We start from the raw sequence: 26,788 nt of genomic DNA, 5'->3' as shown, positions 1-26,788 counted from the left end.
ATGGAATGATTATTTCTGCTTGGGGAAGTCTCAGCTTTGTGAAGTCTCTGTTGGAATCTAAGATTACTTTAGGTATAGGGAAATGACTGGTGATTTCTGGACACTCACTGGTCGTTGAATGTCCCCATAAATGTCTTGATGTCCTCACTCTTCAAGAGGGATGAGACAGGTCATGTAAGTTGTAAGTTTAAACTAATCAACTGCATTGCCAGCTGTTAGACAGATACTCCTAAATGATTTCTTCCTTTGGGTTTTTTTTTTTTTTTTTTTTTTTGTCTTTTTCATTTTTTTTATCGGTACCGGGGGATCGAACTCACGACTGCCTGCTTGCAAGGCAGGCGCTTATGCCGCTGAGCTAAACCTCCAGCCCCACTCCCAAATGATTAACATGCCTACATGCAGATCTGAGTGGCGATCTGACCCAAAATTTTAAAGGAATATAAGAAACAGCTACAGAATGAAGGTCAAGCTTTGCTCTATTTTAGTTACCTATAAGGTACCTGTTGGCCCAAGTGAAGAGTTACTGTTTTGTTTTGTTTTGTTTTTTATTTGTACCAGGGATAGAACTCACGACTCCCTGCTTCCAAGGCAGGCGCTTATGCCGCTGAGCTAAATTCCCAGCCCCAAGAGTCACTGTTTTTAGCTAAAGCAGCTTTGAAGTCTCTGACTGCTTTAGAAGAAAACACAAGGTTTAGCAGTTTGTCCTGTCTCAGAACCAAGGATCCACGTAACCCAGTCCCAAAACCTTAGTGTACCTTTCCTGTACTGCCCCATTACACCTTTACATCCAAGATTAAACCCTTGCTTCCAGTGCCATTCCCACCTCATCATCCACATCTAGCCCTCTTCTCCCACTGGGAGGCCCCTCCTTGAACCTGCTAAACCAGCTTTTCCAACAGCTGCCTCAAAAGGCTCTAAGCCTCCAGGGTTTCCCCCACGTTGTCCACAGTCAGGATCCAGCCTTTCATAAAACCAGGTTCTCCAAGGTTGTAAATGAAGAGACAATGTCTGCCCAAGGAGAGGAGAGCAACCAGGCACCCTGCCTTCCCTTTCCCCAAATTCATGGGCAGGGGCGGGGCTCAGTGCTAGAAGAAATGTAGAGGCCCTAGGATGGATCCCCAGCACCAAAGAAAGAGGGGCAGAGAAGAGGGAAATGAGCTTGTGTGATGCTGTGTTAGCCCAACAACTTCACGGAATCGCTATGGACAGTTTGCTCGGCAAGACAATCTCCACACGAAGATCTAGAAATAGGCCTCTAGCGTCAACAAGCTTTTATGCATATCACCATGGGATATCAAAGTAGGGAAGAATAAAAGCCTACCAGGATGTTTCAAAAAGGGTGATTCCAGAAGGCTGAGCCATCAACAGAAATGCCCACCAATCATAAATGCTAAGTCACAGAGAGAATGTGAGGGTATGGGAACCTGAGCGTGGAAATCCTCTTCCACATCTGGATCCATGTTTAGTTTTAGTAAGGAAATTGTGGCCAGGGGAGGTGGTGTCTTTACTTATGTTTTTTATTATCACTTCTTACAAAAAAAAAAAAAAACGTGCAACGGCTTCCCATCACCCAGGAGCGGTAAAGTCCACGGCCTTTTTCTGCTTCTGATGAAATTATCCTCATTTCTCATCCATCTCTTCCAAACCAAACTGAGCTACAGGTCCCAATGCTTCCATGTGTAGAAGTCACTCATTCTTCACACATTTCCATATGGCTGTCTGTCCTCTGCTATCTTTCTCTTTTCCCAAATCCCTGATGGTCCAGCCGAAGGGTCACGTCATCCTGGATGCCAACCCTCAGCCAGATGTCAGCTTTCCCTCTTTGGATCACCCTCGCCTTCCCTGAGCTCGTCTGTCATTTCGGCCTCCTCTTCGGTTATGTGGGCGAACGTCACCTCCCCTACTTTCTGAACCCTCTCTGTAAGGATTCAGCTCCAACCACGGTCAACACTGTATTTTGCAGAAGAGGAAAAAAGACACCTACAACTACCAAATGCCTAGAAATGGAACCTTTGCTTGTCTGTCTTCCTCCAGATCATCAGCTCAGCGAGGGCCAGCGCCATGCTGCTCACATTCTGCCCAAAGAAGCTACTCGACGGCCGTCTAGTCAATGAATGAAGGAATGAATAATGCTGTCTATGCCTGAAAACTTCCTTACACTTTTCTCAACATAACACCCAATTATTCATCGAAGTGAAAAACTGTAAGTAAAAAGAAAACTGCTTCAGGTCACGAGCTGGTCACATAGAGCAGAGCCGGAAGCGTGACAATGCAGCGAGTCCCTGCCCACAGCGCGCGGGCTCGCCCAGCCCCCACCGCTCCACACGCTCCGGCTGCAGCCAGCCCCAAGGGGGCGCGTGTCGCGCACCCCGCAAATCCAGAGCTCTGCGGCTCCGGGCGGGGCGGGGCGGGGAGCCCCTCCTGCTTCCATGAGCTCCGCCTTCGCGGTCCCAAACAGCCAGAGCCCGCCCCACCTGCACTCCCCGGGCTCCGCGCTGGCGCGGCCTTGGGGCGGGGAAGCGTCCTGAGCGCACCCCGAGTCCCCGAGGACCCCGCCAGGGACCCCGCAGGCGGGCCGCACCCCTGTCACTCACCGTCGGCTCTGGGCGCCGCGGTCCCGCCAAGCGTCAGGCAGAGCAGCAGCTGGAGCTGCAGCAGGCGGCGCGCACCCCGGGAGCCCCGGGCCATGCCGTCGCCGTCGTCCTCCGCCTCTCCCGACCCGGCCCCCGAGGCGCGAGATAAGAGGGGGCCGGCCCTGCCGCTTCCGGCGCCGCGCAGGGGGGCGACGGCGCGGCGGGGTCCGGGGCGCGCACCCGCCCGACCTGGCGCCTGGAGCCGCGCCCGCTGCCCCACGCTGCCCCGGGCGCCACGTGGGTCGGGACCGCCGTCGCCGTCCGAAGGAGGTCGCTGCGCCCCCGTGACCCAAGGAAAGCGCGGCCTTATGCTGGGGAGCAGGCGGCTTCCGCGCGCGCGTGGGGTGTGGGACCCCAGACCTCTGACAGCTCCAGAAGGAGCCCCGGGGAGGACGAGGAAGCGGGGTGCAGGGCGCAAGAAGAGCAGCTCTTGGAGTTGGGAGAGGTGGGAGTTCGGGAAGCGTTGGCCTGGACCTCTCAGGCCGAGACCCTTGGCCCGGGGAACTGCGTGTGCTGGCGAGCAGCTGGCAGCCCCCAGGAGACCCCACCTCGCGGCGTCGGGGTGGAAGTCAGAGGCCAAAAAGACAAGAAGGACGTCGAGGAGAAACCTAGGGGGCGAGAAAGGCGGCGCAGAGACCAAGCCCAGGGAGTGTGAACTAAAAGTGGGGTGCAGACCCTCTTAGGGTGGACATGGATGATTGAAGAGAAACAAGTTTACTGGAGAGGTAAATAAATCCTCGTAAACCAGGCGAGGGAGGCTGCTGAGAAGTGATCGGGCGTGGTTGTCGCCTCCTCGAGGAAGCCTCTGAGGGCTGCTGCTGCTGCTGGAGCCCAGACAGAGGAGATGTTGAGGGGGCGCTGGGTGCTGGCAAGGGAGTTTGCAGAGAAGTGGAAAATGAGGCTCTTCAGAAATAGAAGCCACTGGATTTATGGAAAAAAGGAGGAAAGAAAAATGACAGACATTACTTAGGTTTCTGATTTGGATAACTGAGTCGGTGATGGGAACTACTGAGATAGAGGTCTGTATACAGGGACTTGCACGCTGGGGTAACCGGAGAGGGAGTATCCAGAGTGAAGGCTTTGAGCTCAGGATGTCTGTCCCTTCATCCAGTGCAGGACACCCACCCTTCACCCCACATCTTAGCTGCTTTCTCTACCATGAGCTTGCCCAAAATCTAACCACAGCCACACACACCCATGTAAGGGCGGAACTTGTGCAGCCTTACAAAGGAATCATTAAAAATAAACCTCCTAGACTTTTGTAGCAGGCTTTTTGCAAAATTATTTTTATGCAGCAAATTATTTTTATGCAGCAGATAGGAGCCTGCTTTAGAAAGTAGATGGATAGTGCGGATGTGGCAGTTTACTTTTTAAATAATTTATTGGTGAGGTCAGTTCTCCATGAACTTTGATATCGTGTAATGGTTTCAACAAATAAACCATTCACTTAAGACTCGTTTTAACCAACCTATACCTCCATCCTCCACATCCCTTCCAAAATAATTAAATGTAAACATATATGAATGTATGCAGTAAGTCCCCAACTTATGAACTTTAGAGTTGGGAACTTTCACAGACACCAAAGGACCTCCCCTGCGAACTTGCACAGATGGGAACAAATTGCAGAAGTAGCTCATGCGTCTGTTCGGTGTAGTCACAGTTGCGCTGCTGGGTGCTCGCTGCACAGTGTGATAGTGTAACACTACTCAGACAGCCCTCGATCGTTTTTTTTAAGACTGTCAACAATGGAATTTCTCCAAAATCTTGGGTCAGCCAGATGCAGTGGCACTCCAGAGCCTGAGTCACGTGGATCGCTGCGAGTTTGAGGCCAGCCTAAACTACAAAGCAAGACCCTGTCTCAGAAAGCAAGCAAGCAAACAAACACCCTGTGTGAGTGAAATTCCATTTTACCTGCATCTGTTATTGAAAATGATCCTTCAACTCCACCATCTCCCACCTCACCTCCCTCCTCCTGTTAGTCCCTCTCTTCTTACCAATTCACTCCATGCAGCCCTCTCCACACCGGTTATAGTGTGCCACCATTTTAAGGCAACTGTGAAGTAAAAATAGTTTATTTACAGTATCTGTGTGTCCGGTTTCTATCCTTTACATTGTATATTTGTGTGAAAGGTGTATAGGATTCACTTCATCGTACTTAGGAAAGAATCCAACTTACAATCACGTTCTCCCTGAAAGGAACTCCTTCCTAAGTCAAGGACTTACTGTACATACATTTGGTTTTCATTGATGAGGTCAGGAAAAGTGTCCAAAACATGGAAATGAGTGAGAGATGCCTGGGTGTCCTTTCAGTTTGGTGCTGGGTTGGGTGCTGTTTAGTAGAACCTCATGAGATTCTCTGATTCTAAAGTGTCTGTATCCTCAAAGATGCCCTCTGACTGGACTATTTTCCATCTCCATGGGTAGAAGTTAACTTATAGAGACATGATAACACAACAGTGGCTTGCCTATAGCAAAGAAAACACATGTTTCCTAGTAGAAATAAAAGTGACTTACACCAGGTAAAATATAAGAAACTCAGTAATTACTTTGGCCTTAGTGATACTAAGTAGTTAACCAGTTTGGCTTCTATCAGCAAACACATTTCATGGGCTCCTGCCTGTGATTCCAGCTCTCTAGGAGGCTCAGGCAAGAGAATTCCAGGTTTGAGCCCAGCTTGGGCAACTTTGTAATTTAGCAAGGTCTTCTCTCAAAATAAAAATGGAAAGATCTGAGGGTGTAGCTCTGTGTAAAGGTCCTCGATTCAATTCCGAGTTCAAAAAAATTTTTATCATCACCCTAATTTCAAATTTCCTTTGAACCTTAATATATTTACCAGTTTTCCTTTGAAATCAGTATCTTTTTTTTTTTTTTTTTTTTTGTCTTTTTCCTTTTTATCGTCACGAGTGCCTGCTTGCAAGGCAGGTGCTTATGCCGCTGAGCTAAACCTCCAGCCCCTGAAATCAGTATCTTACTGAATCATTAATTGGACAGGATCTTAGATTGTTTGTTCGATAGTGGATTGAACTCCAGGCTTTTGCCCTAATCTACATCCCCGGCCCTTTTTTATTTTTACTCACTTATTGATTTATTTTTGAGATAGTGTCTCACTAAATTGCCCAGGTTGTACTCAAATTGCAGTTCTTCTGAATCAGCCTCCTAGAGTACTGGAATTACATCTGTACATCGTGCCCATCAGATAGATTTTATTTTTGCATGAGTTACAGTTTTTTGTTTTTGCTTTTGTTTTTGTTTTTGTACCAAAGATCAAACTCATGAACTCGCACTTACCAGGCAAGCGCTTGAGCCACTGAGCTAAATCCCCAGCTTGAGTTGTATTTTGAAGAATGATACTTTTGTTTTTGTACCAAGAGTCAAGCTCAGGACTCTTGGTACTGAGCCAGGCAGGTGCTTGTGCTGCTGAGCTACATCCCCATCCCAAAGAATTGTACTTTAACACAATCCATGTTACTGTGCGTTCTACATCATACTGAGTGACTTTCAAAAATTATTTTTGCTGGGAATGGTGATGCATGACTATAACTGAGATAAGGCAAGAAGGGTGAAAATTCAAGGCCAGCCAAGGCAATCTGGTGAGACATCTCAAAATACAATAAAAATAAGGACTGGAGATGTAGCTTAGTGGCACAGCACTTACCTAGCAAGTGTGAGGTCCTGGGTTCAATCCCTGTTACTGCAGGAAAATATCTCTTTTTATGGGCTCATTTCTTTTGCTTTCAAAAAATGTTTTAAGGACTTGGGATTTAGCTCAGTGGCGTAAGCACTTGCCTGACAAGCGCAGTGGTGAGTTTGATCCCTGGGACCACCAAAAACAGAAGTCAAGATCTTTTTATTTTTTTTGGTCCCAGGGATCAAACTCACAACTTCAGGCTTGCAAGGTAGGCGCTTCCTTCTGCCACTAAGCTAAATTCCCAGCCCCCCACTTTTTTTTGGTATTATCAGGATTGAATTCATGACCTAGTGCTTGCCAGGCAGGCACTTACATCACTGAACTAAATCCCCGGCCCAAAAGTCAAGACCTTATTTACTCATTCAAAAAATGTTTTAAATGTACTTATTATTCATCCAGGGTCCAGTTTATTGGATGACAACATGAAAGATCATCTCTTTATCAGTATTTGTCATGAGAGTTAAAACAGAGTATGAAAGTAGTTTTAAATTTAGAGCAGTGAGATTACTGATGAGAAAACAGGATTAAAACTGTTCTTGGCAGGGCTGGGGATTTAGCTCAGTGGCATAAGCACCTGCCTTGCAAGCAGGCAGTTGTGAGTTCAATCCCCGGTACCAATAAAAGTGAAAAAGACAAAAAAAAAAAAAAAAAAAAAACTGTTCTTGGCAAAAATACCAACAACTTCTAAAAGAGAGTTTGGAAAGCATGCTTTCTTCAATGGCATTTATATTTTAACCCCTTCATCAAAGAATTTTGACTCCTGATTTCAAAATGGCACCACCATCACCCCGAGTCCTGAACCTCTCTCTGCCCTTCCCAGATACTGAGGTAACAGTCAAAGCTACACTTTGGTATAAAAGACACAGTGTTTGGTTTTGGCCCAGACTCCTATCACTGAGCTACTAAAGCCCTGGAAATCTCTTGAATGTAGTAGTATCTTTGGTAATTCATAATGAGCCCCTGTTATAATACCTGAGTTTATGCTAATAAGTTGACTTACATGGTCCCTTCAAAAAGGCTGAGGATGGAACTCATCCCCGGAAAGACCAAGTGATCAGAGGGTTGGAACTTTCAACCCCACTCACCAAACTCTAGGAAAGAGGGACTGAAGGTAAAGCTCTGTAAAAACTCCTGAACAATGAGATTTGATACTTTTTTCAAACTGGCCTTGAACTCACTGTGTAGCCCGGGCTGGCTATGAACTTGAGGTCATCCTTCTGCCTCAGCCTCCTAAACACTGGGATTACACGCATGCGTGTACCCACCATGAGGTTTGATATGCTGTGAATGGATCACTAAAATGTAGAGACATTAGAAGGGTAATAGGCCCAGAGAGGGAAAGGAAGTTCCACTCCACCACCATACCTTGCATCTCTTTACCTGGCTGTTCACCTGTATCTTTTATAATCTCCATTGTAATAGACATAAGTGTTTTTCTGAGCTTTGTAAAACATCTTAGCAATCTACTAAACTCCAGAATGGGGTTCAGCTAGTCAGAAACGCAGGTCACAAGCTGGCACTTGACACTGTCATCTGAAGTGGGGGCGTAGGTTTATGGCACAGGGTAGATAGGTGTCAGAACTGAACTGAATTACAGGACAGCCAGCTGGTGTCTGCTGGAAAACTGCTTGATGGCGTTAAATCTAACTAAATTTGGGCCAGTCCTATGTACCAAACTGTAGCTTAATTTAGTGTGTAAACAAACTGAAAACCAACTTAATGCGCCTTTGTAACTGAGTCTCAGCCAATCCCAGCAACTGAGTCTCAGTCAATTGCAGATGGCCAAGTGTTCAAACTATGTTTATAAAAGACAATTGCTACCCTGGAGCCAATCCAGCCGGCTCTGTACCTTACTTCCGTTTTTCAGTAGCTCACTTCTCTTTTCCTCTCTAAGTTACCCAGGCACATGACAGCCCTAGAGTCCCACTGAAGCTCTTCTGGTTATGAGGGCTGCCCAATTCATGATTCTTTGCTCAATAAAACAATAAAACACTGCAAATTTAATTTGTCTAAGTTTTTCTTTTAACAATGTGTGGAGGGAAACTCCCTGACATCTGATCACCAGTGTTCTGTTTTGAGTGTAAAATTACAAAAGGAAAAAACAATTTGTTTTCTTCTCCCCTTTTCAGACACATCCCCATGCCAAATTGTATATGCAACAGTGCTTTTAAACAGGCAGGCACACCCTCAATGAGCCAGGTAGCTTTGAAGAATTACATTGGATTGGCTTTGCCACGTGTCCTTCACCAAAATTTCTACCATGGGAGAAGGAAGTTAGAGTGGAAAAAAAATATATGTCACTAAAATATGTACACTTTAAGTTACTATTGTACATATTAATGTAATATGCAAATTTCACAGTAGTTTAAATTAATTCAGAACCACTATGTAAGAATCATGGAAGAAAATGCAAAGTACACTTCTTAGCAATTCAAAACATTCTGTTTTGTTCCTTTCTACATATTGTTAATCATATTTTCTCCTTTGTCAGCCACACAAGTATCAGTTTCCTGGCCTCATAAGAAAAATTATTAATTTCCACACTGTTAAAGATCATTTTAACTTCATGTTTTAAAAGCTTTTTTATACCAATTTACTCTCTTACTTCCTGTGGTGTTCAGTTCCACCTAAATTACTGAGACTGCTGACCAGTACTTAATGTGATCCTGAATAGCCTGGAACAGTTTCACATGATCCAGACCACCTCCTAAAAAGAGTCCTTCCAGGGGTTGGGGATTTAGTTCAGCGGCATAAGGCACCTGCCTTGCAAGCAGGCAGTCGTGAGTTCAATCCCCGGTACCGATGAAAAGGAAAAAGACAAAAAGAAAAAAAGAGTCCTTCCAGAACAAAATTGTTCTTACCTTGGAGGCCCAGGAAGGAAGTTTCTGATAGCTTTAGAATGAAAGTTTGCTCCAGTTTCCCACAATCAAAGGTTACAAAATATTGACTTGTGTCTAAATGTATCTTGCTAAAGTATTCAGTAATAACAAAAATTTTGTACACCCATATTAATAGAAACATTATTTACCATAGCCAAAGGGTAAGTGCAAACCTAAGTCCACTGACAAATGAATGGATAAATATGGTTCAATATTATTCAGCCGTAGAAAGGAAGTTCTGACACATGCTGCAGGCTTGCAGAATTATGCTAAATTAAAGAGACCACTCACAAAAGAACGGTACTGTATAATTTCACTCACATGAGATATTTAGAGAAGTCAAAATATAGAGACAGGCAGTAGAATGCAGGGTGCCAGAGGATGGGGGATGGTGTCATGCATAACAGATATAGAATTTTAGTTCTTCAAAACGAAAAAAAAGGCTTTGTGGGTGGTTAGTGGCAATAGTTACACCACAGTATAAATTACATAATACTCAACTGTGCATTTAAAAATGGTTAAAATAGTAAAATAAAAAAGACCCCACCAAAAAAACATGCTAACTTTTATCAGACACACAAATATATAGGACTTTCCAAAGCAACTGTGGCTCCCGTCACATATAGGATACGATTTATAGAGAAAGTCCCTTGGAAGCCTCAGTCTCACTCCACGCTTTTTTTTTTTTTTTTTTTTTTTTTCCTGTTCTTGGGACTGAACTCAGAGCCTTTTTACTGAATTATAGCTCCAAGTCTTTTTCTTAAAAAAAAAATTATTTTGGGACAGGATTTTACAAAGTTGCTAAATTGCCTGGCCTGTGCTTGAACTTTGGATTCTCCTGCGTCTGAGTCTCCTGGCTATGCCTCCCAGAGGCCTGCGATGACAGGGATACACTGCCATACCTGCCTCCACTCACCATCTACAACACAAATGTAAGGAATCCTAGAAGAGCCTGGAGAGGGCTGCGGGAGCCTGGGAATGTGGAGGGCCAGGGAGGTAAATACTATAGGAGGCTTTCAGTCTGAACACTGCTTTGCTCTTCCCAGGACCTTCCCCCAGGCTGCCTTTCACAGTGCCTGCTTCTGATAGAAAGTTTGGGTTTCCCTGGTAGATTCCAATCTGGGTACAAGGCCAGAGGAGAAGGAGGCAGGCAGGATGGACATCAAATATCCTAGGTGTCTCCTGGAAAAATCCATTGCCTGGTGACCACACTCCTGGCCAGAAACTATTTGCTTTTCCTAGAAGTTGGTTTGGGAAGACCACCAGCAGGGCTGCAAATTATACACAGACAGTTTATATGTGGTTGTTTTCAGGAAGGACTTGACTATCTCATTGTCAAGAGCCTCATGTACTCTGGTGTTGGACTGACTGCTTGAAGTCTGCATGAACAGGAATGGTTTACATGTTTGGAGTTTGTGAACGGTATCAGCTTAAAACCTGCGATTTTGAAACTGATGAAAGGAACAGTCTCTCTGTTTATAGCCTCCTCCACCCGCACACACCTACCCTGAGCTGACAACATCTGAGAACACTTGAAGGCCACCATGAGAGGAGACCCAGCACTCCTCCCAGACTGGAACCATCATGTCAAGCAGATTTGGGACCTGTCATCCTGGAGAACTATCCCTGCTTCCATATCTATGTAATAAACATGGACTTTTCATATATTTATTTATTTATTTATTTAGACAGGCTCTTGTTATGCAGTTCAGGCTGGCCTCAAACTCATGACAATCGTGCCACCTCAGTCTCCCTAGGGCTGGGATTAAAGACAGCTCAATGGAAGCTCAATGATTTTTAGACCCTATCGCCTTCTGAGGAACATAGAACTACTCTGCCTTCTCCACACCCAGCCTCCTCAAAACACATGCTCAAAACAAATACCTTGGGGGCTGGGATTTAGCTCAGTGGCATAAGCACCTGCCTTGCAAGGCGCTTTACTGGTACCGATCCCCGGTACCAGTAAAAAGGAAAAAAAGACAAAAAACAAAACAAAACAAAACAAAAACAAAAAAAAAAAAACACCTTACCTGGATTTAGTCTGTGGACCTGGGGCCACAACTGTGGTGCTGGCTATAGCACTGGGCTCTGCTAGAATCCATTAACTTGACTTGAAGCCCACAGCCTTTTTCCCTTTTCTGTGGTTACTGACACACTTCTGTTGACAAGGTAGAATTTTCTTTCCAATTTTACAAAGAAGAGAGGTCTGACTTGGCTCACAGTTTCAGCCCAAGATTGAGGGGCACATGTGGTGAAGGCCTCCTTTCTGGCAGCACCCTGAAGTAGCACAGGTGATTTGGTAGCATGTGTGCGAACGCACATGTGTGTGTGTGTGTGTGTGGCCTCTGGTCTCTTTTCCGCTCCCCATAAAAGCAGCACTATTCAATCATAGATAGGCTCTACCCCATGATCCTATGTAATTCTAATCACTTCCCAAAGGCCTCAAAATATCATATTCTAATTATATTTCCACTCTTAATCTCTTAATACCTTATGGTAGGGATTAAACTCTGAGTTTCACAAGGGCCGAATCTTTTCTCTTTTTTTTTTTTCTTGAAACAGGGTATTGCTACATAGTCCAGAGTCTAGGCTGGCCAGGGACTCATTATGTAGCCAGGCTGGCCTTGAACTCAGCCAGCCTCCTCTTGCCTCAGTGTCATGAGTGCTGGAATTATAGGCGTCCACGACTATGCGACTGACACAAGTCATATTCAAAGCATAGCACCCATCCAAAACACCAGTGTCCTCAGAAAACCAAAACAAGCACGGCAGGAAGGAACAGCTCAGCATAGTAGGCAGAGATCCTCAGCTCCTTCTTCTTTTACGATGGGGGCCTCCTCCTCACTTCACATTGGCAAGCACACCCAAAAGGAACTCAAGATACCCTGTGCTCCCAAAAGCTCCTAGGGCAGCAGGAGGATTTGGATTTAGATTTGGGGCAAAATTCAGACTCCACCAGACAGGATAAGGCAGGAGCTGGCAGAAATAACATGCATCCTCCCTGACCTTAGATGATGGAGTGAGGATGATACCAAGTGACACAGGGTTTAGGTTCTCTCTTTGTTGGTGTCTGTGTCTATATCTCTGTGTTTCTGCCTCTCTTTCTCTCTCTCTGTCTCTCTACCTCTTTCTGTCTCTCTGTCTCTCTGCCTGTCTCTCACACACAAAGTTATCTGCCTCATTGGAGGAAGCCTCAGCTCTTGGTCTGTTTGTTCCGCAAACCCTGACAGGAAGTCCACTGGAGCCCACTTCCGGACTCAGGATCAGCTGAGGACCCTGGCAGCCAACCACCACCCTACAATGAGCTAGGCCTCAAAAGCAGAGCCACAGGGCCAGCACCACAGTGGAGAGGCCCAGCAGCTGTGAGGGCTGAGCGCTCCAGATGCACTGATAAAGGCAGGGTGACAGCGAGGGCTCATTATCAGCAACCTCAGCTAACACACAATCTTCAAAACATACTTTCTTCAGTTATTTTGCAGTGGAATTTAGCTACAGGTTTTATTGGTTTCTTTGCTAACCAGTGTTGTTTGTGGCCTATGGCTTCCTCTTTCTCTTCTTCCTGCTTTTAGCCCTGGTGGTGGATTTCCATGTAGCTCTTGCAAAAAGCGTCCCTACATGACAACTTTGTGAATCTTTGCACATGTGAGTACACGCCAATTTTGCTCTCATTTTCTCGTGGATGAACCCAGTATAGAATCTTGAATTCAGAATATTTAAGTGTCACTTGATGAAGTATAAATTCTGAATTCAAAATAATTTTCCCTCAGAATTTTGTCCTCTGGGAGCTGGAGGTGTAGTCTGTGGTAAAACATTTCCCCCGATATTTGTGAGGCCCTGAATTTGAGCCACACCACTGGCAAAAAAAAAAAAAAAAAAAAAAAAAGGCTTCTGTTGCCCTGGATCTTCTCTCCCCACTCCCACACCTTTTGGGATATCCCAGGAACTCAGGTTTCCTGAGGACACAGTGTTTCATTATTCCTTCCCAGCACTTATAGGGCCCTTTCAGTTTGTAGACTTCAGCCTCTCTTCAGCAGAGACTTAAAAAAAAATTAAATTAAAACATTTTTATTATTTTGTTCCTTAATTTTTTCTATGTATCCTTTCTGGAATTTTTGGTTAAAATTTTTAATAAACAAAAACCAACTTGCCTCTAGCCTCCTGACTCGGTATTTTTGTTATTTGCTTCCTTTTCTTAACTTTATTCACAGGATACAGGAGATTGCTCTAATCCAATTTTGTGAACTTCCTGCTTGTGAATTTGACCTCCATCCATGCCCATTCTACTCTTCTTCAGTCATCTGTTGCAAGGTATTTTTTAAATATCAGCAGTCATGCTTTAAATTTCCAAAAACCCTACTTCTTTTTATAGGGTGGGTTTATTTCTCTAGTGGTGATAACTTCAGTGTCATCAGGAGGTTGTTTACTTACTTGTTGCATTTGACTTTTTCCAGTTGCATGGTTTTGTTTTGTTTGGTTGGTTTTTGTTTCTTGGGACAGAGTCTCACCACGTAGTCCAAGCTGGCCTCGATTTCAAGGTGATTCTCCTGCCTCAGCCTCCTAAGGGCTGACAGTATAGGCATGTGCCACCACATCCAGCACAAAGACATGATTTTTGACTGTTCTCATTTCTGCTGCAGAGTCTTGGCCATTTGGCGTTAAGAGTTAGGACAAGCGTTTCAGCCCCGGTGAGAATCCTGCTGTGGTAGGAATACATGAAGCTTTTGTTACAGAGGATGCAGCTCCAGGCCTCTGCAGAGCAGGAGGCAGAGGTGGGGAGTAAGGGAAGTGCTGCCTGGAGCCTCCCAGTCGGCTGAGGCCAGTGGCCACTTTCTGTGGCTCCAGTGGCTTCTCTGGGAGCCTCCTGTTTCATGACTGTCATCTTTGCTTGCTAAGTAGTAAACTTCACTTTGTAGTTTCACTTCAGGGACAAAAACAGAAATCAGCTACTTTTTGTTTCTTTGTCTAGTGCCCGGTGTTGCTAAGCCTGTGCTCTACCACTGGACCACAACCCCTCAGCCCAGCTTTTAGCTGCAGCTACAGCTAAGAATGATGCAGACAGGGGAAGACATTTGTGGCTCTTGCTCACATTCATCTGTTTCGTCTCACTGCCCTCTCCGGAGCTGTAAGAGAAAGTTCACTTCCCCGAGGACTCTCTTTCCACCTTTATAAGGTTGTGTAAGCATCTTAGCTCTGTGTGTTTTGTTAATGTGCTCTGTATCTGTATCATAAATCAGTCATCTTTTAAAAATATAAATCGGTCCTATTTTGGTGCTCGAGGTAATAATACCTCATCTGGATTTCCAGTGCAACTTTCTTTTTTTTTTTTTTTTTTTTTTTTTTTTGTCTTTTTTTCTTTTTTTTTTCGTTTTTATCGGTACCAGGGATCGAACTCACGACTGCCTGCTTGCAAGGCATAGTGCAACTTTCAAGTGAATCATTTCTCTTATTTTTTAAAAATTGAGGTGTAGCTTACAAAGTAGAAAAATATGCTCCAATTCAGTTTCTCCTATAATATACCACTTCTGTGAGCCTGAAAAGTGTGGGATTTCTCCCCACCAGCAAGCCAGCAAGCAGGTCTGCCGCAGATTCGAGTCGGGTGTTCTCCAGCCTCACTCAGCTCTGACACCACTGGGGTTCCACCTGGAGATGGTGTCAAAGCCCTGGACTGAGGATTTGGTGCCCAGGTCTGCTCCTGTTTCAGACCCACTCAAAAATCTAGGCCTCTGGAGCTTCTGGCCAGCTGGCTTTAAACTGGTGTTCTCACAGATTTGGTTGATTTGCTGGAGTAGCCCACAGTGGCTCACTGTAAAGGATTTGTGGCTGGAGATTGAACCCCTGCCTTCACACTGAGCTGTATCCCTAGCAATTATTTTAAGACAAATTCTCACCATGTCCTTAAGTTGCCTGGGCTGGGCTCAAACTTGTGATCCTCCTGCCACAGTCTCACATAGTGCTGGGGTCACAGGTGTGTGCCACCACACCTGGCTGTAAGGGGTATTTTAAAGGACATATATAAGAAGTCAGGTAAGAGGGTACTCCGGGCAAGGTCTAGAAGGTGTATGAGTGAATCTTCTTCACCTTGCTGTGAGCTTCCATGTGTTCAGGTGAACAGAAACTCTTTGAATCTGGTCCTTTGGAGAATTTTATGGAAATTTCACTGTATAGGTGTGACTGCTGATAGACTGGGCGGGAAACCCCAGCAAAGCCTGTCTGTTCAGATTCTTTAGCATTCCTTCCTCATGATTATGGAGTAGAGCCATGTGGAATGAGGAAGGTTCTATGACCTATTACTGGATGGCATTTTTCATGGCCAGCTAAAGGTGGAGGAAAATCAGGAAATTTCTTTGACCCAGCTTCAAGAAGAGAAGCTCTAGTTCCTGTGTCCTGCCTCAGGATGAACAGAGTTCTTAACTTTAGTGAAGCTAGCTTATCAATATTTTCTTTTATGGTGGGAGCTCTTGTGTTCTGTTTAAGAAATCCTTGTGTGACACGGGCATGGTGGTGCACGTCTGTAACCCCAGCACTCGGGAGGCTGAGGCAGGAGGATCACTATGAGTTTGAGGCCAGCCTGGGCTACAAAGTGAGTCAAGGCCAGCGTGAACTACAGAGTGAAATCCTGTCTCAAAAAAGACAAATATACACACATACACTTACACTAGAAATCTTTGTGTGAATTTAATAGCGTAGCTGGATACAAAGCCAACTCTCCGAAATCAATAGCCTACAAATAACAAACTCACTGAGTGAGAAATTAGGGAAACAGCAGCTGTCACAAGAGCAAAAATATTAAGTGCTTAGTAATAAATCTAACAAAGGAAATAAAATATCTCTACTTTGAAAACTACAGTACTCTAAAAAAGAAGATCCAAGAGGATATCAGAAAATGGGAAAATATCCCTTGTTCTTGGGTAAGAAGAACCAATATAATGTAAATGGCCACACTTCCAAAGTTGTTATATACATGTAATGGAATCCCAGTCAACACAGCAATAGTATACCTCACAAAATTAGAGAAAATATTCATTTGGAACCAGAAAAGACCTAGAATAGCAAAAACAATTCTGGAAAACTAAGGCGAGGAAGGGGGCATCACAATCCCTGACTTGAAATTATACTACAGAGCTACTGTGATTAAAAAAAAAGAAAAAAGAAAGTGTGGTACTGGCAAAAAAAAAAAAAAAAAAAAAAAAAAAAAAAAAAACAAAAACAGCGAAGGATCAATGAAACAGATTAGAAGATGCAGAAACAACTCCGTACATGCTCAGCTATTCTTATCTTTGACAAAGGGGCCAAATACATTCACTGCAAGATAAATAGCCTCTTTAATGAACGGTGCTGGAAAGACTGGCTTTCCAAATGCCAAGATTAAAATTAGACCCGTATCTTTCATCATGCACTAGACTAAAATCTAAATGGACCAAATATCTAACTATTAAATCAGAAACACTAAATCTGCTGCAAGATAGAATTAGTAGAACTCTTAAAGACATGGGTATAGGCAAAGTCTTTGTGAGCAAAACCCCAATTGCACAGGAAATATCACAAAGAATCAACAATTGGGATCTTATTAAAACACTCTTGCACAGCAAGAGAAACCAACAGAGTGAAGAGACAACCCAAAAAAATGGAAAAAATTTTTCCAATTGTTCCTAAGACAAAGGACTAATATTTAGAATATATAAAGAACTCAAAAAATCAGACCTTCTAAATTAAAGACCCAATCCAAAAATGGGCATCTAAAATCAATAGACATTTCTCAAATGAAGTAGAAATGACAAATAAATATATGAAAAGATGTTCAATATTGCTGGTAATTTGACAGATGCAAATTAAAACAATGGTGAGATTTCATCTCACTCCAAAATGAATGGTTATTATCAAGAAATCAACCAATAACAAATGCTGACAGGTTGGGGAGAAAAAGCAACCCTTCTCCACTATTGGTATAGACTGGTACAACCACTGTGGAAATCAGTATGGAGAATCCTCAAAAAACTAAAACTAAAACAAAATAAAAAACAAAACTGGAGGCCCCATTCAACCCCCCTATTCCCCTTCTTTGTATCCTCCTGAAAAAATTAAAAGCATCATACCACGATGATATAGGCACACCCATGTTTATAGCCACACAGTTTGTAATGGATAAATCTTGGGAACAGCCCAAATGCCCATCACTGGGTGAATGGATAAAGAAATGTGGTGTTTTTATATAATGCAATGCTACTCTTCCATAAAGAAGGGTAAGCTTGAGACATTTCTAGTAAATGGATGTATCCAGAGATCATACTCTGAAATAAATCAGACACACGTATTTCAATACCACATTGTTTCTCTGATGTGAGAAATTGAAAGTATAAAAGGAACCAAAATATATAATAGATATTGGCAAATGGAAAGAAAATGTTCATAGAGAAGGGGAACAAGGAGGAAGGGAGAACAGAATAAAAAAGAAAAAAAAGGAAAAACTGGAAATGAAACTTTTGTAAATGAGAGGAAGAGAGGTTGAAAGGGAGGGGAATGAGAAAAAAAGAATTAAGATATATTGTGTACAGGTTCAAATTCTCTGTGATGAATGCATTTATTATGTATATCTAAAATGTACTAATGAAATAACACACAGAGACACACACAAAGAAATCCTTGTGTAGTCAAAGATCATGAAGTTATTCCACTGTGCTTTCTTCTTAGAAGAAACCTCTGGAACTTCTGTTTGATTATTTTACTTTCCACATTTTAGGCCAGCATGGAGGTACATGCCTGTAATTCCAGCAGTTGGGAGGCTGACACAAGAGGATTACAGTGAGTTCAAGGCCAGCCTGAGTTACATAGTGAGACCTTATCTGAGAAACAAAACATACACCAAAAAACAAAAAACAAAAAAACCACACATTTAGTGAATTTAATCATTTGGATTTAAAATCCAACTGAATTTAATTTTTGTGGATTGTATGAGGCTCATTACTTTCTGTGTGGACAGATAATTGTTTCAATATCATTTATCCAAAAGAACAATCTTCCGTTCCTCAATTATAGAAGAACCTTCATTGTAAGTATGTTGTTGGTCTCTCTATTCATTTCCATTGGCTGATTTGTCTACCCCTACCTTAATACTATCTAAATTACTGTTGCTTTATAGTAATACCTTCACACCACTGTCTTAGGTATAGTGGCTTTATAGTAGGTCTCAATATCCAGTAACATAAAATTTCTAGTTTTTGTCAGTATTGTCCTGGCAGTATTATGTTTTGTTTGGTTTTGGTTTGGTTTTGTTGTTTTAGGCTTGAGTTTTGCTGTTTTGCATTTTTACATACTATTTTATTTATTTATTTGGTACCAGGAATCCAACTCAGGACCTCACATTTGCCAGGCAAGTGCCATGCCGCTGAGTGATATCCCCCGTCTAAATACTATTTTAGACCCTGTCAGTTTCCACACACATATTCATGTGCACACACACACACACTATGGTCACGTGAGACTTTGGGGCTTGTACAGCTCAGTAGCAGAGAACTTGGCTCACGTGCACAATCCCCAGTACTGTCAAAGGGAAATAAAAATTATGAGAGTTTCAATTAGGACAACTGAACCTATGGATCAGCTTGAGAAAAACGGACACACTGACAATATTGAGTATTCAGATCTATTATGGGCGTCTCTCCATTTATTTGGATTTGCTATAATTTCTCCTAAGTATGTGTTATATTTAATGTAGGGGCTAGGTTTATTCATTTTTCATTAGGTTTATGCTCAATTATTTAATATGCTGGATATTATGTTATTTTTTAAATATCAGCTTCAAGGAGACATAATTCATGTATATAAACAATTCAGCAGTTTTCAGTATATTCATAGATATGGACAATAATCACCACTATCACACTCCAGATTTTTCAATAACTCTGAATCCCCTATAATTACGATATCACTTCTTATTTCTCTCAACCACTAATCTATTTTGTATTTCTTTGAATTTGTCTAATTTGGACATTTCATGTAACTGGAATACAGTGTGGCCTTTTGTGTCTGGCTTCTTTCACTTAGCATAATGTTTTCAGGATTCATCCATGTGGTGTCATTCATTTGCATTGCTGAACAATATTTTCTGAGGAGTTTGAGCCAACTACAAGGCTAGAGGACAGTTTCCACACAAGACTGACTTCATACACCAACTGTGGAACACAGGCTTCCCTAAACTACCATTAAGTTTGATAATTCAGTAGAAAGACCCCCAGGCTTTACTGAAAGCTGTTAACACCATTGATATATTTTATTACAGGTGAAGGATGCACACAAACATCAGCTAAAAAAAAGGATGCACAGGGCAGAGTTCAGGAAGTTCCAAACATAAAACTTGCCTTACCCTCTTCCCAAGGAGGGTACATTATTTTCCTTCCCTTGATATGTGACAATATGTAGGAAATGTTGTCAAGCAGGAAAAGCCCAGAGTTTTTATTAGGTCTCTGTTATCACTGAATCTGAAATGTCTCATGTTGGGAGGAGGGCTTTTAAAAGGTGATTGGACCATGAAGGCACCAAGTTCGTCAATGCATTAATACATTAATGAGCTTACAGCTGACTGGAGTATCCAGAAATAGGGTGCAGCTGGAGGAGGGTTACTGGACAACCCTTGAAGGATATATTTTTCCTTTTGACTCTTCCTCTGCTTTCTGCTTCCTGGCTGTCATGAAGGATGTAGCTCTCTCTTCTATCTTTCTGCCATAATGTTTCTGCTTTGGAGCCAGCTATCCATGGACTGAAACCTCTGAAACTGTGAGCTAAAATAAATCTTCCTCCTTTACATTGTGTCAATTAAGTATTTCATCCTAGCCATGAAGACTTGCCTAACGCAGGCTCCATTATGTAAGCATGACTGATTGATTGCTCATGTAGTTGATCTCAGCCTTTAGGCCTAGATCAGATGGCTAAATCTGACCTAAATCCCCACCTACAGTCACACTGTTAATTTCTGGTATGAGCTCTGAGACTGTAAGGCTGTGATTAGGCCTCACCCTAACGCATGTGGTTAAGACTAGGCCCAAAACAAAGATTTTCCTATCAGGCAAAACATTCCAAGAGTATAGAAATGACCTTCCAGAAACCAACGGGAAAGGCCAGCACTTCCTGAACAAGGCCAAATTCTTCTCCTTCATGCTTACATCACATATTGTTATCTAACCATATGTTGGTGAACTCTTGATTTTTTTCCCCAACATTTGGGTTCTAATAGTTAATCCTGCTCTTGTCACATCTGATTCCTGGTCAGGGAACCAAAGATATCCCTCTGAGGTAGAAGGACTGTGACTCTATTGTCTGAGAACTCAGAAAAATCATATGCTCAGCCCCAGTGAAAAACTAGAGGGTGAAAGTTTAATGAAAGGAAGACACTTTATTTGTATAGAGGAAAAGGAGAAGATATTACACTGAGAAGCAAGAATCAGGATATGGGCGCCAGAAGGATGGAGGAACTGTGGACCTTCATTTCCATTTCCTGATGCTTTTATTGGGAGGGGGGAGGGTGTCGTCAAAGACTCTCCCCCATCGGAACTTGCCATAACTGGATCGGCTTCCAGGCTCCTGCACCTAACATTTTTTTCCGGGGTCTGTGCACAGCTTCTTTCTGTCTGTTTGCTTGTCCTTAGCCTACTTTTCAAGGCTTTATCTTTGGAGCAGGTGGCAGATCAGCAAGGGTGTGTCTTATTCATGTTTAGTTTAGAGTTAGTAAGGGGCCATGTAGATGCCTGTGCTGGTCTATAGTAACCTTAGAGTGAATAATACAGTGATTCTAGAGTGGATGCACAGACACGTGTCTGAATGTGTTGTGCTTAGGTGTGAGTGCCTGCTGCCTTGGAGGTAGCCAGGCCCCCTTGCTTTCCTTGTACTCCACTGGAGGCACAGGCGACTTTCTCTCCATGTCCTGCCTGTTTCTCTCACTGGTTTCTTGGTATAATTCCCAAGGCCATTTGGTGCCTTTCTTTATCTGGTTTTTCTCTCTTTCTCTATCCTGTCCTTGCCCTATTTTCCAGGGAAAATTTTTCTAGTAAAGTTAGTTTTTTATTCCTACTCAGAATTCCCCGGAAGACCTCATGAGCCCCCTATTCTATTTTGTCTACAGACCCCTGACCCCGCACTATGAATATCCATGCACAAGTTTTTGTGTAAATAGTATTTTTTATTTTCACTTTTCATGTGTTGCACAATCAAGTCTTATTTTTCTGTCATTGCAGTAAGAATTTAGAAAAGAGGAGAGAGTAGCCACATATGTCCAGTCACCCTTCTTAAGCCACAAGTACTTAAAGTGATCTTTCTAAAACATGAACCTGTAAATATTCTTTTCATTGCAAGTAAAAGAATTCCATTTAAATGAGCTTAAGGAAAAAAAAATTCATTATAAGGTTTTTCACGAAACCCAAAGGAAATATCTAGGACTCAGGGATAGATTACAATCTGGGATCAGGACATGCTTGGAGCTGTCTTCTGTCACTTTTTCCATCACATCTGCTTCATTCCTTCCTCCGTGTAGGCTCTCAGATTTCCTCTGTTTTACCACTGAACCTGACTGAAAAATAAGATCACCAACAGCCCATGAGATGCTGTTGTTACAGGCCCAACTACCTAGAAGCAACAGGTTTTTCCCAACCATCTCACCTTACTTAACCTATGCCTGGCCAGTGAAGATTCCCAGTCAGTTTGGCTTACAGAAGTACGTTCTCATGGTACAGAATGATTGATAAAGACTCACTCCACTCATAATTGAGATGAGCAGGAAGGACTCTCCTAGAAACCAGGGTAAACTGACTGGTAAAGATCCTGTCCATTACATCTTCATTAAAACCCTTTCCAAGACTCCATTTACCCACCATCTAAGTGGAAAGCTTCTAGCATATAGTTTAGACCTTTTGTAACTAGTTTCTTCCTAGCTCTTCGTATACATTTCTACCTCCAAAGTCCCCTGCCACTCATGTTTAGCATTCGTGACATGTACTGTATTTTCTCTTATTTGTCTGTCTTTCTTATTAGACTCTAAGCTTTGCAGGGGCATGGAATGTACCATGTTAACTAGCTACTCCTGGTTCTGGTGAAATTTCTGGCACCTAGTAAGTGTTCTACATGTTTGAAGAGGAAGGATTAGAGTCTGTTACTGTCAGTTCTAGGTTGCCAGTAGGTGTTAATATTCAGCTCAGCCATGTATCCCTGGGGTAAGCCAGGGTAGAATAGCTTGAGATTAGTCATCTCCTTACATGTATCATTTCCTGTTCATTCAAAGGCTCAGCAGATCCCTGATGATATATCCTCAGGTGACTGTCTCCCACAAGACTGTCTCTAGGACTTTGATTGGCTCCATATTATACTGACTTGCTCAGCCTCGTTTTAAAATGCATATGAGTGACGACTTTTTTTTTTTTTGAGTGACGACCTTTGAATCTGGGCCAAAGTGGGTGATGGAAAAGGAAGCACGTACTAACCAGTTCAAAAGGTTTCTTATGCTTTGATTTTTTTTTTTTTTCTGGCAGGTTTTTGGAATAAACCCTAAGCACTCACAGATAATTTTAAAATCAAATTATTCTTTTACATCATGGTAGCTACTTTGTAAATATAATTTGCTAATATCAGTCACAATATGAGGATGGCAAGCTACAAACCTTAGGGCCTCACATAAAACACAGGTTGTCACACTTTATTTAACTCAGGCAATCTGCACCTGTCCAAACAGCTGCTGTCAAACAAGTCCTCTTTCCTGGATCCATCTCTGTCATCACACTGTTGCATGTTGCTTAGGAGAAATTTGGCTCAAGTGACATCAAATATGATCCAAATGTTCAACAAAAGGCTGTATAATGATTGATACATTGTGTAAACTTGAGAAGTTTAGATTCTTAAGTGACTCAGCAGGGAGCCAGGGTCCTCACTTTGCAAACATCTCTAGCCTGTGCAAGAGTAAGGCACAGGTGTGAGTGCTGCACTCGCCCTGGGGGACAGTAGTCTGCTTACAATATAAGGGAGAAGAGGCTTGTTCTCCTCCCACCTGGCTTTTTGTTCTTGTTAACTTTGTTATGTACTGATGCCTTGAACTGTTGTCCCTGTGCCATGCAATCCCACTGTGGAGCCAGCCAATTATGGACTGAAATCTCTGATTATGGTCTGAAACCTCTATGAACCGTGAGCTAAATAAACTTTTCCTCCCTTAATTTTGGGTGTCAGGCATTTTGTTTCAGGAATAGAGAAAAGTAACCAAATATAGTATTTGGTGCCAATGGAGTGGGGTCATTGCTGTGACTGTACCTGACTATGTGGGTAAAGAGCCTTTGGACAGGGCTGGGGATTTAGCTCAGTGGTGTAAGCACCTGCCTGGCAAGCCTGAGGTCATAAGTTCAATCCCCGGTATACACACACACACACACACACACACACACACACACACACACAAAAGAGCCTTTGGAGAATTAGCTTGTGGAAAGAATTTGAAAAGGTTCAGAGATGCTACCTGTAAGAGTAGAGCTGGAACATATTAGGCTGTTCTGTATGGGAGACTCTGGTCAGAGTTCCAGTGACCAGAAGGTGGATAGAAATCCTGCTGGTAAAGATCAGGCTCAGGAGGTTTCTGTTGGGAAGGACTGCATTGGGTGCTGGACTGCAGATGATGTGTGTTATGGCTTGGCAGAAAGTTTGTCTGCATTTTGCTTATGTCTAGAGACTTTGCATGAGACTAAGATTAAGGGCAGCACACTAATTTATCTGGCAAAAGAAATTTGAAGGCATTTGAATGTTGAGGCTATGGCATGGCTATTGTTGGGGGCTTTTAACCAGATCTACATTGCGAATCAAGAGCAAAGAATCCAGCAAGATGATTTAAAATGTGAGTTTGGCCAAAAAAGAAGCTCAAGTAAAGCTGTGGACTACAAAGATAGAACTGAGGAGATCTCAATTGCAGGGAAGAAACAAGAAAGTATGAAAGATGGTCTGAAGACATCACAAGAAGCAGCAAGTCTCTTCCCTTTGCAGCCTCAAGACTGCAAAAATAAAAGACTTTGCTGTGAGGAGAAAGCTACAGGGTACTATGTTCCAGAGTGACAGCAACATAGAAAATTTGTTCCAAAAATTAAAAAGAAAGAAAGAAAGAAAGACAGACAGAAAGGAAATTTGTTCCTCACAGTTGGACTCAGACTGTCCAGTGATCCAGGCACTGAACCCCTACAGTCAAGAGAAGAAAGTCCAGCTACTGCTCCAGGTGGCAGTAGATCTTGGCAGCATCCGCATTACACTGCTTTTAGGTGCATACAGAATGCAAGACTTGTGGGCTTAAGGTTTCCACCTCAATTTCAGAAGCCTGGGAAGACAAACAGTGTGCCCCTGACAGGGCAGTGCATAAGCTGTAAGTGTGAAGCCAAAGGTGCTGTGGAGAACCCAAAAATGTGCAAAAGCCAGGAACATGGGTCATCTAAGGAAAGTTGCAAGGAAGGAGCAAAGCCAACCCAAGAGAGCAGCTGTGGGAGCCATAACCACCAAAAGTGCCATTGGATAGAGTCACTCAAGTCCTTTGGAGCTCACAATTTGCAACAGATGGCCTCAGATGCTGCATATGGAACTGCGGCACTTAATGTTTGCCTTTCTGGATTTTGGACTTGCTTTGATTTCATTCTTTTGTTTTCTGATTTGTAACTTTTGAAATGGGAATGTTTATCTGATGCCATTAAATGCTACCCCGTGTTTAATTTTATTTTCATTTGTACAGGGGCTCACAGCTAAGAGTTTGTCTTAAATCTCACAGAAGCCTTGGGATTTGGATCCTTCAGCATTGCTAAAACTCCAAGATTTTGACAACTCTTTTTCTTTTTTTTTTTTTTTTTTTTTGTACGGGGATCGAATTCATGACCTTGCACTTGCCAGTCAGGCGCTTATGCCACTGAGCTAAATCCCTGGCCTTTGACAACTCTTGAACTAAATGTCTTTTGCATAAAGGGATGTACATGAGTCTTTGGTGGGGGGAAAGGGTAGAAAGTTATGGTTCTAATGTTGTATAATGTTCGTAGACTTGATACTTATTCTTAAGGATTGTTAAACCTGTGTTATAATGTTCAAAATATAAAATGATTAAAATAAGCATGCCTTTGTATCTGGAGACTTATTTTAAAAAATGTGTCTGGTTGCCAAGTCAATAAGGAATGGATTGTAATGGTTGATACATTTTGTCAACTTGAGAAGTTGAGAAGTCTAAGTGACTCAGCAGGGAGCCAGGGTCTTCACTTTGTAAATGTCCTCAGCCTGTGTAAGAGGAGGGCACAGAGGTGGTGTGAGGGCTACACCTACCCTGAGGTAGCCTGCTTACAGTATAAGGGAAGATAAGAGGCTTTTTCCCCCTTTGCTTTTTGCTCTTTTTGCTCTTTTTGCTTTGTTGTCTTCTGTCACTTTGAACTGTTGCTCCTGTGCCATGCCACCCTGTCTTGAAGCCAGCTAACTATGAACTGAAACTTCCACAAACCGTTAGCTAAACCTTTTCTCCCTGAATTTCAGATGCTGGGTATTTTGTCTCATCAGTGATAGAAAAGAAACCAAGACAGGCTGGAATTTATTGGTGACCATACCCAAAAGTTAAAGTTTGAACAACAGATTGGTTTTAAGTCATGCCACTGCAATCCAGTTTCTCCTTTCAGCTCTGCTCACTCCATTTTCAGATTTTCTTTTCAGGATCATAACATGGTCATGACAGTAGTTCTTATATCCTGTCTGCTTCAAGACCAATGAACAGGAAAACTGCTCCTGCCCAATGGTGGCACAAAAGTCTTGAACTCAGCTGTCTTAGGACAAGTGCCATACTACTGGACTGGATACCAGGACTGATGCTAGCAAACACCTACCACAGTTCCCCGTGTCTGGCTCAGTCTCCTCCAGGTGCCCAGGACTAAAATGTCACAATGGCTTCCCATGGAAACTCCAGGCAATGTTTAATCTGAAGGGTGATAGGGTGCTGAGCAGCAAACCAGCAGGCATAACTACTGCTGCTGAGCTGCTGGCTCTTCAGAATCTTTCCTTTCCCAACTTAGCCAACATGCATTTTCACAAACAATAACATATTGGAGTGGTTTTTGTTTTGTTTCTTGTTGGGAGCCACCACATTGCCGAGCCGCCGCATATAGCAATCATGCGGCCTGTGGTAAAGAGTAAAGCCTGAGTTAGATTACCCCTCCCATCGAGCACGTTAGTTTCCTGCTTCCTGGTTGAAACAACCCGCTCAACAATGTAGTTTACCTAGTAACTAATGACGTTAGCCAATCAGCTTGCATCGCCGGCTTTAACATGATTGGGCGCTGTATCTGCATATATACTAGTGCCTCTTCCGCGAGAGGAGAGAAGCACGGAAGGAGCCGCGGAGAGCGGACCAGAGGAGGCTTCGGCTGGGAGCGATCCCAGGGCAGGCTGTACGGAGAGAAAATAAAAGAAAAGGTTGTCCACTGCCAGACTTTGTCGTGTGTCCTTCCTGCCGGCCGGGAGCGACACCGACAGTTTCTGATGTCTTGAGACGGTCTCGCTACGCAGTTCAGGCTGGCCTTGAACTTACTGTGTAGCCCAGGCTGGCCTCGAACTTGCAGCAG

General features: G+C 43.1%; 1 protein-coding gene and 1 long non-coding RNA gene across 4 annotated transcripts in view; one reads left to right on the top strand and one right to left on the bottom strand.

Moving 5' to 3' along the window:
- The window catches only part of Susd1 (sushi domain containing 1), a 143,984-nt gene extending 140,679 nt beyond the window's left edge, over window positions 1-3,305 (bottom strand). For all 3 annotated transcript variants that reach the window (XM_013145888.3, XM_063260817.1, XM_063260825.1), the window contains exon 1: window positions 2,595-3,305. In XM_013145888.3, the coding sequence (XP_013001342.2) occupies window positions 2,595-2,688 (94 nt within the window). In that variant the 5' untranslated portion in view covers window positions 2,689-3,305. The remainder of the gene's footprint in view (window positions 1-2,594) is intronic.
- A 9,218-nt stretch (window positions 3,306-12,523) lies between these two features.
- On the top strand, window positions 12,524-14,484 carry LOC134478694 (uncharacterized). Its single transcript, XR_010051478.1, has 3 exons — window positions 12,524-12,842; window positions 13,409-13,508; window positions 14,167-14,484. It is a non-coding gene; the product is annotated as an uncharacterized LOC134478694 (long non-coding RNA).
- Window positions 14,485-26,788: the final 12,304 nt, after the last annotated feature.

The sequence above is a fragment of the Cavia porcellus genome, unplaced genomic scaffold (genome assembly GCF_034190915.1).
Source record: "Cavia porcellus strain 051 isolate PalLab524CR breed Dunkin Hartley unplaced genomic scaffold, mCavPor4.1 scaffold_1, whole genome shotgun sequence".
NCBI lineage: Eukaryota > Metazoa > Chordata > Mammalia > Rodentia > Caviidae > Cavia > Cavia porcellus.
This window is presented reverse-complemented; position numbering and strand designations above follow the sequence as displayed.